This window comes from Petaurus breviceps, unplaced genomic scaffold, assembly GCF_028583685.1.
Source record: "Petaurus breviceps papuanus isolate PSGF00001 unplaced genomic scaffold, PetGlider_PUasm1.0 37, whole genome shotgun sequence".
NCBI lineage: Eukaryota > Metazoa > Chordata > Mammalia > Diprotodontia > Petauridae > Petaurus > Petaurus breviceps.
Window position 1 is genome coordinate 96,879,703 of NW_027186296.1, and position 12,636 is coordinate 96,892,338.

General features: G+C 41.3%; 1 protein-coding gene and 1 long non-coding RNA gene across 3 annotated transcripts in view; one reads left to right on the forward strand and one right to left on the reverse strand.

Moving 5' to 3' along the window:
• Positions 1-11,008, reverse strand: part of LOC138169544 (uncharacterized) — a 49,567-nt gene extending 38,559 nt beyond the window's left edge. Inside the window, exon 1 of the long non-coding RNA XR_011170381.1 lies at positions 10,815-11,008. This is a non-coding gene — a long non-coding RNA (uncharacterized lncRNA). The remainder of the gene's footprint in view (positions 1-10,814) is intronic.
• The window catches only part of GRK5 (G protein-coupled receptor kinase 5), a 314,774-nt gene that overhangs the window by 245,726 nt on the left and 56,412 nt on the right, over positions 1-12,636 (forward strand). For both annotated transcript variants that reach the window (XM_069099074.1, XM_069099075.1), the window contains one exon: positions 10,168-10,268. In XM_069099074.1, coding sequence (XP_068955175.1) covers positions 10,168-10,268 — 101 coding nt within the window. The remainder of the gene's footprint in view (positions 1-10,167; positions 10,269-12,636) is intronic.

Sequence of the window (12,636 nt, forward strand, 5' to 3'; positions counted from 1 at the left end):
ACACACACACACACACAGACACACACACACACATGACCTGTGCTTCCTTCATGGCCAGGTTCACCATCCACTGCCTCTAGGAAGCCTTATTTCATGAACTTCACCCCAAAATTATCTTTCTCTTCTTGGAATTCCTATGGTCCTGAGAGCCTGTTGTACGCAGCATCACTCCTGAGTATATATGGGCACATCTTGTCCTCTAATTATTTCCTATATACATCTCATGAGCTTCACTATGGTAAAACACTTTTAAATACAGGGAGCATTTCTCTTTTTAAAATTGGTTTTCTTCTCTTTCTTTTTTAAAATATATTTTTGATGCCCTTTAAAAATACATATATGTATATATACTATATATGGTATGTGTGTGTGTATAAAATTTATCTATCTTGGATAGCAAATCATTATCAGAGAAATTTGATACAAAGATTTGTTCCTGTTTGACCACATCACTTCTGACCCTAGGTGCATTCATGTCATCTATGCCTTCTCATGCTTTTTTCCCCTATTTTTTTAGAACATTTTTATTTAAAATTTTGAATTCCAAATTCTATCCCTCTTCTTCCCCCTCTCTGAGACAGTAAGCAATCAGATATGGGTCATCCATGTACAATTATGTAAGATATTTCCATAGTAGTCATTTTGCGCAAGAAGATTCAAATAAAAGAAAAAAATGAAAAGAAAGTAAAAAGTAGCATTCTTTAGTCTATATTCAATAAGTATCAGTTTTTTTCTCTGGAGGTCGATAGTATGCTTGATCATTAGTCCTTTGGGATTGTCTTGGATCATTGTATTGCTGAGGACAGCCAAGTCATCCACAATGCTTCATCGAACAATATTGCTATTACTATGTAGTTCTCCTGGTTCTGTTCACATCTGTATGCATCATTTCATATGAGTCTTTTCAGACTTTTCTGAAATCATCTTGTTTGTCATTTCATATAGCACAAAAATATTCCATTACAATCATATACCACACCTTTTTTAGTCATTCCCCAATTGATGGGCATGTCTTTCATTTCTAATTCTTGGACACTACAAAAAGAGCAGCTATAAATATTTTTGTACATGTATATCCTTTACCAATTTTTATGATCTCTTTGGGATACAGACCTAGTATTGGTATTGCTCGATCAAAAGATATGCACAGTTTTATAGCCCTTTGGGCATAGTTCCAAACTCCTCTCTGGCATGGTTGGATTAGTTCACAACTACACCAACAATGCATTCATTAGTGTCCCAGTTTTCCCACATCCTCTCCATTTTCCTTTTTTGTTGTATTAGCCATTCTGAAAGTTATGAAGTGGTACCTCAGAGTTGTTTTAATTTGTATTTCTTTAATCAATCAGTGATTTAGAGCATTTTTTCATATGACTATAGATAGCTTTGATTTCTTTGGCTAAAAACTGTTCATATCCTTTGACCATTTATCAATTGGGGAATAACTTATATTTTTATAAATTTGACTCAGTCTCTATATATTTGAGAAATGAGACCTTTATCAGAAACACTGGCTATAAAAATTGTTTCCCAGCTTTCTGCTTCCCTTCTAATCTTCATTGCACTGGCTTTGTTTCAAAATGATCTATTTTATATTTTGTATTGCTCTCTCTATCTTCTTTGGTCCTAAATTCTTCCCTTAAGAAATCTTCCATAAATCTGATAGACAAACTATTCCATGCTCTCTTAATTTGGTTATGGTATCACTCTTTGTGTGTAAATCATGTACCCATTTTGACCTTATCTTGGTATACAGTATGAGATGTTGGTTTATACCTAGTGCCTGCCATATTGTTTTCCAGTTTTCCCAGCAGTTTTTGTCGAACACTACTCCCCCCACCCCCCATCTTCCCCTCCATTATAATAGTTTTTTCATGCCTCTTTCATATGGGATAATTTACCCCATTTTGTCTCCCTACTCCTTCTTCTAGTCTAATTTTCTTTCTCACCCCTCTATTTTATTTTTTTGGGGGTATCATCCCATCAAAGGGACCTTATCTCCCCATCCTCTATCTATATATACTTCTTCTAATTGCTCTTATAGTAATGAAGTTATTAAGAGTTACAAATATTATCTTGCCATATAGAAATATAAACAGTTTAGTCTTATTGAATTTCTTATGTTTTCTCTTTTTTGTTTCTTTTTGACCTTTTTGTTTCACCTGAATCTTGTATTTGGAGGTCAATTTTTTTATTCAGCTCTGGTCTTTTAGTTAGAAATGCTTGAAAGTCCTTTATTTCATTAAATTTCCATTTTTCCTGAAAGATGATATTCAATCTTGCTGGGTAGGTGATTTTTGGTTGTAATTCGAACTCCTTTTCTTTCCAGTATATCATATTCCAAGCCCTTTGGTTCTTTAATGTGGAAGCTGCCAAATCTTGTGTAATCCTGACTGTTGTAGCTCCATGATATTTGAATTGTTTCTTTTTGACTGCTTGCAATACTTTCTCCTTGATCTGTGAGCTCTGGAATGTGGCTATGATGTTCCTGGCTATGAATTTTTCTTTTAGTATCCTTTCAGGTGGTGATTGGTGGATTCTTTCAATTTCTATTTTCTCCTCTGGTTCTAATATATATCAGGACAGTTTTCTTTGATAATTTCTTGAAAGATGTTTTCCAGGCTTTTTTTTAATCATGGCTTTCATGTAACTCATTAATTCTTATATTATCTCTCCTGGATCTATTTTTTATTTCTGTTATTTTTCCAATGAAAAATTTTGCATTTTCTTCTATTTTTTTACATTTTTAAATTTCATTTTATCATATCCTGATGTCTCAAGATTCATTAGTTTCCACTTGCTCAATTCCAACTTTTAAGGAATTATTTTCTTCAGTGAGCTTTTGTACATCCTTTTCCATTTGTCCAGTTCTATTTTTTAGGGAGTTATTTTCTTTGTAAATTTTTGTATATTTTTTCCATGTTATTGACTTTTTTTTCATGATGTTCTTGCATTACTCTCATTTCTTTTTCCAATTTTTCTTCTACTTCTTTAATTTGCTTTTGAAAATTTTTCTAAGCTCTTCCAGGAATTCTTTTTGGGCCTGAGACCAAATTACATTTTTCTCTGAGGCTTCCCATAATAGCCATTTTGACACTCTTGTCCTGGTCTAAGTTTATGCCTTGATCCTCCTTATCACCACAGTAATTTTCTATAGTTAAGCTCTTTTTTGTTTTTTGCTACTTTTTTCCTGACTTTTTTGTGATTTGGTGTTTTTATGTGAGAGTTGGGCTCTGATCCTGCAGTGTCCTAAGTCTGTTGTCCTGAGACTCTTGGTCTTACTGTTGGCTTTCACTGGGCTTCAGGGCTTAGCTGCTTGCTTTTTCTAGAGGATAGCCTTCCTTTTTGGCTTGTACTGGGGAGAGGGGGCCTCCCTCTTGGCCTTCCCTGGTATGGGGTTTAGCTACTGGCCTGCTCCAGGAGTGGAGCCTTGCTGCTGGGTCTTTCTGGTTGCTGGCCCTGGAGGGGTCATTTTGTTCCTGGTCATCCTTAGGTGTGAGGGGCCCTGTTGCTGAGATTCTATGGCAACAGGATTTTTCTGCTGGTAAGCTCCAGGGGCAGGTTCTCTCTGTTGGCCAGCTCTGGGGTGGGGCTTCACTACTGCAGTGGGGTCAAGCACTGGCTGGTGACTTGTGCGGAGAGTGAGGTTGTTGGGGTGGGAACTTGATGCACTGCACAGATTGCTCACTTGCCTAGGGGGCTGCCTACTTGCAGGAGTGTGGGCCCTTGCTGGTGGATTACCGTAGGCTCTGAGCCCTCCTGCAGGCCCCCAGCTGCTGCTGCTGCTTTTGTACCTCACTCCCCTCCCACCCTAGTAAGACAGATCTTTCCTGCTGAGCTGGTCAGCTATTTCCCTATATTCCTGCAACAATTATGAGGTGGTTTCCTAGTTGTTTGGAGGGGAATTTGGGAGGCCTTCAAAGGATTCCTTCCTCACTTCACCATTTAGGCACCAGAAATCCCTTTTTATGTCTTTTTAAAAACATCATTGTCATTTCCCAATGATTGTACCACCACCCCCATCAATGGAATTCTTCCTTGTTAAAAAAAAAAAAACAGTCAAAGCAAAACAAATCACCACATTGGGCATGTCTAACAGTGTATGGCACATTCTGCACCCGCAGGCTGCTGCCTCTCTGCCCAAAGGCAAGAAGAATGCATTATTGTCAGGCCTCTGAAGCCATAACTGGGTAATTTCTTCTACTTTTCTATTCCTCTAACCCATTTGGGAAAGACAAGAAATATCTCTATCTATATACACATATGTAAAATGAAATAATCTATCCAAATCACACTGCTAGAAATAGACAGAACTACTGATATTCAGAGCCAGTCCTCCTGATTCCCAATTCAGGGTTCATACCATCCTACCTCTCATCCTTCTGCAACTTAATTCAAGATAGATGTCCTTTAGACAAGACAGCCTAGGATGCTGGTGGGCTAGAAGGGGAAAGCACTCTCAGGGGCCGAGCTTGGTACCACACAAGAAGGAAGGAGAGATGCTATATATAGTATATCCCATCCAGGGGCTCAGACACAAGCTAGTAGCCTGGAGAGAAAGAGTTAATAAAGAGTTAACAGAAAAGATCAGTTATTGTAGAACATATTTGCATGAACAAATCTCATGTCCATTTTAGTAAGTGAGATTAATTCAATTCACTCCCAAAGTGCCTTTCCGGAAGTCATGCATGCCCCTTATTTGTTTGAAGTAGAATCTAGCATGAATCTGTAGTATTATAGTACAGTGGGGTTTGTTGAAGGCTGGAGAGGGCTTTGTAAGATTGAATTTTTAAAAAATTATCAAACATTTATTTTTTTCCTCTTTTTACCCATCTTCAAAAATACAAAGAATACCCTTGTCAAACATATAGTCAGCTAAAACAAATTCTTATATTGGCCATTCCAAAAAAATATTTCTCTCATTTTGCAACCTGAGTCCATTCCCTCTTTGTCAGGAGGTAAGTAGCATTCTTCACCACTGATTACAGGTGAGTTTTTCAGGAATGATAACTAGCCATAATAGCTAGTATTTATATAGTTCTTTAAGCTCTGCAAAGCACTTTATAAATATTATCTCATTTTATCCTTACAATAATGATAGGTGGTAATAACAATAGTAGCTAATATTTATATCAAGATTACAACATGCCAGGCACTATGGTAAGTGCATTACAGTTATTATCTCATTTGATTCCTCACAACAACCCTGCAAAATTGGTGCTATCATTATCCTCATTTTACCAATGGGGGTTTAAACCAAGGCATGGACAGGTTAAGTGTCGACAACACAGCTAGTAGGTGTTTGAGATTGGGTTTCAATTTAAATCTTCCTGAGTCCGGGTTCTGTCCACTGCACCACCTAGCTGATTAGGTGGGACTATGGGGTATGTGAGTAATCCTCTAGAAAATTCTCTAGCTGGAAAATCTCACAGCTAGGAAATTTGGTCCTAAGAACCCAATTCAAAGGTTATCCAGATGTGAGACCTCTCTTCTCTTTTTTGAGTGCTTTTCACTGTTCCCTGTGCCTTCATCAGATGTCGAGAAAGGGCAGTTGGAGAAAGATGAACTCAAATTCAGTTGTGTCTTCACCCTCATCTACCATTTAAGAAACTAAGAGGAAAGAAAAGCAGGGAGCTTAAGAAAAGACGGAAAGGAGGCAGGAGGAGGGACAAAAGATGAACTGTGCAACAGCAGCCTCAGTCAGAATGCTCTTCTGTGAAAATTAAGCCATCCTTTGTTGTTAAGGGAGGGGGTCTCAGAGAGGGGAAGGAGCATGGTCAGACCTGTGCCTTAGGAAAATGACTTTGTCAACTGCGGGAAGCCTGGTCTAGAGAAGGGAGAGATGAAGTAGAAAGGCTGGATAACTGCAGTAGCCCAGACAAGAGGTGCTTAGGGTCAGAATTCAGATACTGAACATGTGAATGGAGAAGAGGGGCCACAGAGCAGAGATGCAGAAGAGATCAACTAGGCAAACCTTGGCAACCCATTGGGAGGCAAGAATGAAGAGCTGAGGAAGGACTTGGAGGTTGTAAACCCAGATGACAAGAATGATGATGCCCTTGACCAAAACAGGGAAGGTAGGAAAAAAAGGAGGGTTTCAGGAAAAAGACACTGAGTTCTGTTTTGGATAAATGGAGTTTGAGATAACCATGGGACTTCCACTTGGAAATGGCCTACAGGCAGTTGGTGGTATGATTCTAGAGTTCAGAAGATAGGCTAGGGCTAGATAATCAAGGTGCTCCAAAAGTCTTAGGGCTTACTTAAGCTATTAAAGCTTTTATTATTATATGTCATATTATATATTAAATATTATAATGAAGCTTGAATAGGTTAGTTAATATTGCACTAAGATTTATGAGACATACCATATTTCTATGGGGGTCATCTATAGACATTGATAAAAACTCATGTGACCTGATTAGAAGAGCCCAAGACAGAGCCTTGGGGTACACCAGATAAAAGAGCATTTATTAAGCACTTACTATGTTCCAGGCACTGTGCTAAGCTCTAAGGATACAGAAATAGGAATACAAAACAATCTCTATTCCCAAGAACCTTGCATTCTAATAGGGATGATAGAACATAAAGGAGTACTGGAAAGTAGGGGTGAGGGGAAGGAAGGAGGGTACTCATGAGGGGCCAGGAAACAAGGTGGAGGTAAAGTAGGTCCCCAGTGAAACTGAAAGCATTCTGGCTGAGCTTTCTCATGACCTGGAGGTTCCAGGTAAGGATTCACCATTGAGTAGGCTTCAGGGTGGAGTCATCCCCAGGGGGACCAGGCAATCAGTGTGTAGGTGGAGCAGACCAGAGGGTGAGCCAAGAATGAGCTGAAAGTAGATGAGGTCATGGATGACGATTAAACAAAGGAGACTGAGGAATAAATAGTTAGAGAACCAAGAGAGGTCATTAGTCATGAAAACTCAAAGAGGAGAGAATATACAGGAAGATTGGGTGGTCAACAGTGTCAAATGTTACTGAGAAATATTCAAGGAAGTAGGGATCACTTTTGAGCTGGGCAGGTCAAGGAAGTCATTTTGGAAGAGGTAAACCTAAGTTGGGTCTTGAAGGAGATGAAAGATGTCAAAGGCAGAGATTGGAGAGGAAGAGTCTAATCTAGGCACGGTAGATGCCATGTGCAAATGCTTGGAGGTGGGAGAGGCCAAGATGAACTAGGAGGACAATGGGTAGCCCAATTTGTCTAGAGAAGGAAGTTCTTTTTTTTTTTTTTTAAAGCAATTGGGGTTAAGTAACTTGTTCAAGGTTACACAGCCAGTTATTTCTGGGTGTGGTGTTAAGTATCTGAGCCCGGATTTGATCCCAGGTCATCCCAACTCTGGGGCCGGTGCTCTTACTCACTGTACTACCTGGCCACCCCAAGAAGAAAATTCTTAACCTTAAATGGACCTCTTGTGTAGTTTGGTGAAATCTATGGATTCATTCTTTTAATAATAATGCCTTTAAATGCATAAAATAAAATACATGGGATTATAAAGGAAACCAATTATTCTGAAATATAATATCAAAATATTTAAACACAAATAAGTTCACGGAGCCAAGGATGAGAACTCCTCATCTAGACAGTGAATTGCAAGAAAGTGACCATGGGGAAAGAATGCTGGGAAGATGGGTTGGAGCCACGTTGGGGGTAGGGGTGTGTGGAACTCTCTCCTGAGTGTCAAACAAGGGTTGGTGGTGACATCCCAGTGACCCAGCCACAGGAGCTTTATTTTCAGCTAGTCCAAAAGCTGAGTTAAACACCAATTCCTTTCCTAAATGCAGTTTCCATTCATCAGCCTTCTCCCCAAGGACCCAGCTAACAGCATGCAACATGCTTTTTTCTGCCTAAATAGTTTCAGGCCTGAGGGGGAGTGATAGTGTTGAAAGGTCTCAGCTCAATTTCAGGCTGATCCCTGGGTGGATAGGGTCTAGAGGTAAGTGACTTGAGCCACCAACACCATTTCCTGATTGAATGGAGAATATGAGGGACAAGGGACTATAAAATGAGAAAAGAAATTAGGTAAGAAACAGCATGGGGATCACTCCACCTACACCCTTTCCCCTTTCTTAGATTTCCCTCCGGACCATCTATTAAACTCTTCTCCAGTCCTTAACCTCTGGGAAGACTCCAGATGGCTTATTAGGCCTCTCTCTGATGGCCTTTTTTTGCTACCCACTCAATTTCTCACTATAGAATTTGGAGAAGTGGAAAGAGATTTGGGTTCTATTTTTGTCTTGGCAACAAACTCATTTGTTGCATGACCTTGGACAGGTAACTTCACCCTATAGATTTTAGTCCACTAATCTTCAGAGGTGGGGGAAAGAGGGAGGGTGTGACTCTGCTACTGCAGCTGAAAGCTTATCACCATGGAAAGGCTCCAGGGAGGAAGGGCAGTAGGGAAAAAAAAGAAGCTGGATATTCATTCAGGACTATGAGAAATGGAAGATGAGCCCTTATTTTATTTACAGAGAAAATGCTGAGTTCACACAATTGGCTATTCCTACAAACACAAAATTTAAAATTCCCCAATGAAACTCCCAAGTGGGCTTCAACATTATAATCAGTGCAATATTCACATTTCAATGGCATGGAACTGAAAGGAAACTGTTCAGATGAAATCAGCATTCTTTGGGGATGGAGATTTGTGTCTGCCTCACCCACCCACCCCAATTATCACTCTAATTTATTAAAAATGTCTGATTATGTCATAGTCCGTGAGTCAGCTTCCCCAAACATCTGGATGAGAATGAATGAGTGAGACTCCTGCTTCTTCTCCCCCATCCTGGCTCCATCGGCCATTGGCAGCACCCAAGAAGGATTACTCAAAGGGCAAAGTGGGGGATTTACTCAGGGTCACACAGAGTTAGAACTTCCCAGTTCCCAGCTCCTTCCCAGCACCAACATAAGGCTCTTTCCAATGTACCCTGAAAATCACATGTGGCATCTAAAGGATATTCAGTTCCTCTTTTGGGAGACACCTGGAATTTTTTTAAACCCACATCAGATGACTCAACCCAAAATAATTTTTTAAAAAAATTCCTTATATTTGTACCAAAATGTGAACCTTTCAAAAGTGCGGTTATATATTATCTCCTTTGGGCCTCCCAACAATCCTAGAGGGGACCTTGGACAGAGATTATTGGCTCAGCTTTAGAGTTGAAGAAATTTAGTCATAGGATCACAGATCTAGGATTGGAAGGGACCTGAGAAGTCATCTAGTCCAGCACTTCTTAAACTATGGGCTGCAATCCCATATGGGGTTGTGAAAAATTTGGCAATAGCAAAAGGTTTCTTCATGCAGTGTCCAAAAATTAGGTAAAAATCAGATAGGTAATGAATCCGAGGTGTTTTTCTGGCCACACTTGCCTCTGTCACATCAGACAACTTCACTTCGTTCTGAACACAAAGCATGCACACTGCATTGTGTGTGCCCTCAGTCCACACAACAGGTGGGAAAAGTTTCAGAAACCCTGATGTAGTCGGGAAACTGAACCCAAGAAGGTTAACTGATCTACCCAAGGTAACATAGATAGTAAGCACCCACGTCAGAATTTAACCTAAGGTCCTCTGCCACAAGAGCCAGAACTCAACTTTATAATAGTGTCTCCCTGTACTAATTCATTTCAATATTTACTAAGCTCCTACTATATGCAAGGCAAGAGCTGAAGAGAGAGTAATACCTACCTTAAAGGAATTTATGTTCTACTGAGGAGATAAAAATAAATATACATATATGACTAATACAAGGGAGGGAGGGACAGAAAAAAGGAGAAATCAGGAAAAATCATCAAGGTAAATTATTGACAGGCAGAATCAGGGAAGATTTCAAAGAGGAGGTAATACCTGACCTGAGTCTTCAATAAAGAAAAGGTTTCTGGAAAGCAGAGATAGCTTCCAGGTGTGCCCTCCAAAGAATTTGCAGGGCAGCTGAGGGCTAGAATTAGATGCAGTTTAGAATATGGAAAGAAGAGGGGAAGGAGACAGTGAAAGGGAGGCACAGTGGGGTAGGAATATTGAGAGTCGTGGCCTTCTTGTCCAGATCTAGACCCAGATGACATTGGTGACAGATGACTGATGACATCGCCTTTTGATTTCCATGGGGAATTCTTGCCTCCAGGAAGCCTGCTTCCCTCCACCTACTTCTCTCCTTTATTTTCTTTTTGTCACAGTCCCCGGCATATGTCACGGAAGTCAGCCAAGACCTGATCCACCAAACGGAGGAGAAACTTGAACTGAGACCCTGCAAAGAACTCTTTTCTCACTGTGCAAAGTAAGTACTCCCTGTTAGCCCCCCTCCCACCAATTTTGCCCTTTCTTCTCAGCTCCATTATGGGCACCTCTGTTAAGTAGCTAGAGAAACTGAAGATCGCCAAGAGTTTTCAGATATAAAGCCTGCTACAATATTATGCACATAGTCAGAGGAGAGAGTGAGTGGAGAGATAGCAAGGGTGAAGAAGTTTGGACTGCCTGACATGTCTGTCAGATGGCTCCATGGGGAGGAATAAGCAGAAGCATTTCTGTTCCATTCTGTGAGGGGGCACACTCAGGCACTTGGTGTCTCAGGTATTCACTAGCATGTCCCACCCAGCCAAGCAAACCAGCCATAGACTCCACACTATGTGAAAAGAGATACAAAGGTGTCAAGTCCAAAGAAAACATCTCTGTTTCAAAGCGAATAAAAATTAAGTGGCTCTACAGTCCATTTCGACAGAGGAATGTGCAAAGTTTGCTCTGCCTGGTTTTTCCAGAAAACTTAAAATCAGATGGAGTTTCTCTCTCCCCTCCCCCTTCCCCAGCCTCCTCCCAGCCCAAGTACCTCCAAAGCCATCAGTCTTTCCTAAAGCAGAAGGGGCTCTTTCTTTGCATGATTTCATTTCTTTGTCTGCTGCCTTAGTGAAGGCAGCTCTACCAGGCTGCTCCCCACATGGAGCCAAAGACGCGTTTTGCATTCCAAACACTGAACTCACTAGCTTGATGCCAGGTGTCCATAAACCGTGTGTGTGTGTGTGTGTGTGTGTGTGTGTGTGTGTGTGTGTGTGTGTGTGTGTGTGTACACACGCTCGAGAACTCACTCACGTGCTCACATATAGCCACAACTCCCCCAAAGGCAGGATTGTCCTAGATGGGCCAGTGCCGTCAATCTGAGCACATTTTGTCCTGTCTCAGATGATGTCATGGGATTGGAAGAGACAGGCCCTGACGACATTCTCCATTCTGGCTCCCACTCCAGACGTCTGTGCTTCCAGCTACTCTCCACCCTGGTGGGACTGCTGCCTGTCAAAGGCCCCCTGCTACCGTTCTGCACTCACTAGTACTCTACCGTTCCTCTCTCCTTTCCTCTGTGCACAGTGTTATGAGGCTCTAATGTAAAAGGGAGAGACAGCTAGGTTGCTCAATGGATAGAGTGCTGGGCCTGGAGTCAGGAAGACCTGAGTTCAAATCCAGTCACAGACATTGACTAACTGTGTGACCTTGGCAAGTTACTTAATCTTGGTTTGCCTCACTCTACTGGAGAAGGAAATGGCAAATCACTCTAGTGTCTTTGCCAAGAAAACCTGATGGACAGTATTGCATGCTATGGTCCAGAGGGTCATGAAGAGTCAGACATGACTGAATTTGAACAACGACAACAATGTAATAGAGTCCCCAGACAATGACAGCTTCTAGAGTCGACCCTAAGGAGGGAGAATTTAGTGACTGGTCGGGGATGCGGTTATTGTAGGAGGAGACAACAACCACCACGACCCTGCAGCTGTTCTCAGTGCCATAGTCTAAGAGCATGGCCCATCCAGTGGAGTTGGTTGGCCATCATACTTGTGTGGATCCAGATTAGGTGTGTGAAGTGCCAGGTACTGGAGAAAGACAGTGTTAGGGCTTTCCTAGCCTTGGAATGTGAAAGTGGGTGGGAAGCCAAGGGAAGTTTTGTCTTGGCTCTTAAGAGGTCCAGAAGTGAAAAGGAATCAGATCCTCAGGCAAGTAAGGGCAGTGGTCACTATAATGTAATCACATGGACGCTGTGTGTGATGAGAATGAGATGTACTCATTACTGGTAGTGTTTCTGAAATACACCATTGGAAAAACATCTACACACTCTGCCATAGTGTCTTAACTCTTTTTCTCTCTCCCCCTCTCCATATATGTGTGTATAAATATATGTATGTACATACATACATATAGGTGTACACACATATGTACATATATTTTTGCATGTACACACATTTTACCCTCCCTCTGCCGTGGCCAAGGTCATCTATGACATCTCCGGATGTCTGGGACCCTAGGAAGAGATGGCCCAGTGGCAAAAAGTTAACTTATGATGGAAGGCTTGGATCAGCTGCAGCCTCACCAGGGTTAAGAGTAACTGAATGTATAGAGAGGAGTGAAGTGGAGTGGAAGCCAGAATGGAGAATGACATCAGGGCTCATTTCCCTAATCTCCATTACATCATCTAGGGAAGGACAAAATGTCCTCAAACAGAGGCCTCCAGTCTGTTTGAAACAACCCTGCCTTGAGAGAAAGAGAGGGGACGGGGGAAGGAGATGGAGTGAGTGTGTGTGTGTGTGTGTGTGTGTGAGAGACAGAGACAGAGACAGAGAGACAGACAGAAAGAAAGAGAGAGAGAGAGAGAGAGAGAGAGA